Here is a 3,112-nt window from a genome sequence, read left to right as displayed (position 1 = left end):
ACAAGCGGTCTGTGCCTGTGATTGTGTGTGTGTGTGTTTTCTTCTGTTTGTTCGTTATCTCTCCGTTGTTTATTGTGTCCCCTCCCCGCCGCATCGGTTCAAAAGAAGAAGGGGGTTCGAAAGTATTTTCCCATTTGCGCAGGCAAATGGAAGGAATTATAAAACGTGCAGCACGGAGCAGAACGAAGAGTGAGCGTGCGAGGGGCGGAGAAGGAGGAGGTGGAGGAAGGGGAGGAAAGTTTATTGTACACAAATAAATCAATTATCATAAGCCCGATACATACTAACGCCGGCACTGATTGGCGCGTGGGAAGAAGAAGTCGAGGTCGGAAAACTTGTGCCTGTGTTTGTGTTGTGCTTCGGATAGGGAGAAAGTGTGCATTTGGGAAAATGATCACTTGCGTTTGAAAACTAGAATAAAAAAAAACAAGCGCCCTCTACAGTTCGGTGACGAGAGAGATCTCCTTCCGGTTCAGCCTCTTTCGATCAACAACCCTCAAAAGGAAAAGAAAAAAGGAAGACGGAAGAACGAAACACGAAGCTTCCCTGGGGCCAAAGGAGCGCCATCAATCCAGGACCGGGTGTTTGTGTGTCCGTGTGTGTGTGTGTGTGTGTGCGTGTTAGAGTGCGGGTGGGACGGGAAAATGTTTGACGTGCGCACCGTCGAAGCGGGTGCCTGTTGTGACCAAGAGCGTGAGAGTGGCGATAGCGCAATGTCAATGACCGCCCGTCGACGGCGCGCCTTCCAGCGGCAGGCCTGTTTACTGAGCGTGATGGCGGCCTTTTCCCTCGGCCTGGCGCTCGGTGTGTTTGTGCCACTGATTGGCATCTCGCAGGCCGCTCCGAAGGGTCAGACGCCAGCGGTGGTGGGGGCGCCCCAGGACGACTCAGGACTGAGTAGGCCACATCAGGTCCATCCGGCGCATCAGATGCCACACTTTCCAACGATCGACGACATCCGGGCGGGTCAGGATGCGGACCAGGTGCAGGACCCGGTGCCCGGCCGGTACGCGTCCGTGTCGTTCATCGCCGAGGAGAAGCTGGCGCGTGAGGCAGCGGGAGGTGAAGAGGACGACGTGGTGGCTCTGTTTCCGCTGGCGCAGCGGAAGGGGGCCGAGGGGCGGAAGCAGAACGAGGATCCGCTGGCCGCGATGTACCGGACGTCGTTTGAGGGCACGAAGGAGAAGAAGCTCCAACAGCAGGGATCGATCGTGGAGCAGATGCTCGGAGCTGGATCCAAGGCAACTCCGGAGCGTCGCGAATCACGTTCCAGCAAGATCCTCGAGGAGAGCGGACGGGAAACGTTTGGAGGAGAGTCGCCGGAAGGTGACGGAGTCATTCGGGAAGGGATCTACTGGGGATCGAGTGTGGAGCGGGCGCTCCCGAAAGGATTCGACCGGGAGCAGAGCGACTCCTGGACGCGATATCTGCACGAGGCGGAAGTGGAGCGGCTCGAGATCGGATGCGGGCGCATGCAGAACAGGATGCTGGTGTTCCGCGATGGGACTCGGGCCTGCGCCCGCTACCGACAGAACACGGACCAGATCCAGGGCGAGCTGTTCTCGTTCTACCTCGGCCAGCTGCTGAACCTCACCAACCTCGCGCCGAGCGCCGCCGCCATCGTGGATCTGGACGCGCGCCTCTGGAGCGCCGCATCGGAGGACCTCTCCTCGTCGCAATGGAAGCCCACCAAGCCGGTCGTGATAACCAAGTGGATCGGGCGGCTCGAACCCGCCGGCATCCCGCAACCCTTCCAGCCGCTCGAGCGCCACCTCAACCGCTACGACGTGCGCAACATCACGGAGGGACTCGATCGACCCCGGCCACCCGCTGCCGATGGCGTCCGGAGGCTGCTGCTCGACCGCCTGAGCCCGGCCAATCCGGCCAACAGCCTCGCACCCGCCCTGGGACCCGCGGCTACCCCTCTGCCTCCCGACGTACTCGAGCGGCTAGTGGAGCTGGCGCAGTGGTCCGACCTGATCGTGTTCGACTACCTCATCGCGAACCTCGACCGGGTCGTGAACAACCTGTACAACTTCCAGTGGAACGCCGACATCATGGCGGCGCCGGCGCACAACCTCGCCCGCCAGACCGACTCGGCGCTGCTCGTCTTCCTCGACAACGAGTCCGGCCTGCTGCACGGCTACCGGCTGCTGAAGAAGTACGAGGCCTACCACGGCCTGCTGCTGGACAACCTGTGCGTCTTCCGGCGCTCGACCGTGCGCGCGCTCGAGGGGCTGCGGGACGCGAACGTCGGCCAGCGGCTGAACGCGCTGTTCGAGCGCTCCACCACCGCGCCGATCCGGGACGTCCTACCCCCGCTGCCGGAGAAGTCCGTCAAGATTCTAGTCGACCGCATCGAACGGGTGCTCGGGCAGGTGCAGAAGTGCCGCGAAACGTTCGCCAGCGTCCGATAGCGGCCGAAGGAGACGACGACGACGGTGGGCCGGCGGTACTCCAAAACGACGCCGTTCGACATAAGACTGTGAGTCCTTGTGAGCGAGAGAATTTATTATTACTATTATCTTTATTAATATTATTATTAACTTTATTATCGCTATTATTATTTGGTTGTTTTTTTCTTTTGTAACGTGTACAGTAATTATTAATTTACATACATTTGCGAAGCTGGCACACAGGGCAGATAGAAGCACACACGAACAGCTGAGGTACATGTACAGATAGGAACAAAAGGCTCCCCTGGAATTCAAGAAAGGAAAATTCATTAGCGCAAAAGAGAGATTTGAAGTAGATGATAGAAAGGAGAGAGAGAAAGAGAGAAGGATTTTCAAAGTGACGAAAAAGAAAACGATTCCACCGGACTGACCAAACCGTCTGCTAATTCGAGTGCGATGCAACCCCGCTCCAGCATCCGCACGGACCGGGGGGCAGGGAACGTCAACTTTCTTGACGTGCTCGGAAATGAGAAAAAAAGGTTGACTGATGCCGGACGTCGGAAAAGTCCGGCCGGGGGTGAATGCAAAATAGATTGGCAAAGGGAGCAAGCGACACAGTTGTTATTTGTGCGGAATTGTGTTCTTTTCTCCCCCCATCCCGAGCCCTCCCCCATTCCTTGGCTGGGTTTTTATTTCCTCTTCCCGCGAACTAACGT

General features: G+C 57.7%; 1 protein-coding gene across 1 annotated transcript; it reads left to right on the top strand.

Annotated features, from left to right (window-relative positions):
• The first annotated feature begins 535 nt into the window (after nucleotides 1-535).
• LOC131265773 (extracellular serine/threonine protein kinase four-jointed) lies at nucleotides 536-2,417 on the top strand. Its single transcript, XM_058268085.1, has 3 exons — nucleotides 536-1,043; nucleotides 1,110-1,148; nucleotides 1,182-2,417. The coding sequence occupies exons 1-3, from the start codon at nucleotides 645-647 to the stop codon at nucleotides 2,415-2,417; spliced, it is 1,674 nt and encodes a 557-aa protein (XP_058124068.1). The 5' UTR covers nucleotides 536-644.
• Nucleotides 2,418-3,112: the final 695 nt, after the last annotated feature.

This window comes from Anopheles coustani, chromosome 2 (assembly GCF_943734705.1).
Source record: "Anopheles coustani chromosome 2, idAnoCousDA_361_x.2, whole genome shotgun sequence".
NCBI classification, from domain to species: Eukaryota; Metazoa; Arthropoda; class Insecta; order Diptera; family Culicidae; genus Anopheles; species Anopheles coustani.
This window is presented reverse-complemented; position numbering and strand designations above follow the sequence as displayed.

Coding starts and splice junctions, on each gene's coding strand:
- LOC131265773 (XM_058268085.1), top strand. CDS start 645: ATGTTTGACGTGCGCACCGTCGAAGCGGGTGCCTGTTGTGACCAAGAG. Junction 1,044..1,109: donor TCATCGCCGAGGAGAAGCTG/GCGCGTGAGGCA, acceptor GCGCAGCGGAAG/GGGGCCGAGGGGCGGAAGCA. Junction 1,149..1,181: donor AGAACGAGGATCCGCTGGCC/GCGATGTACCGG, acceptor GAGGGCACGAAG/GAGAAGAAGCTCCAACAGCA.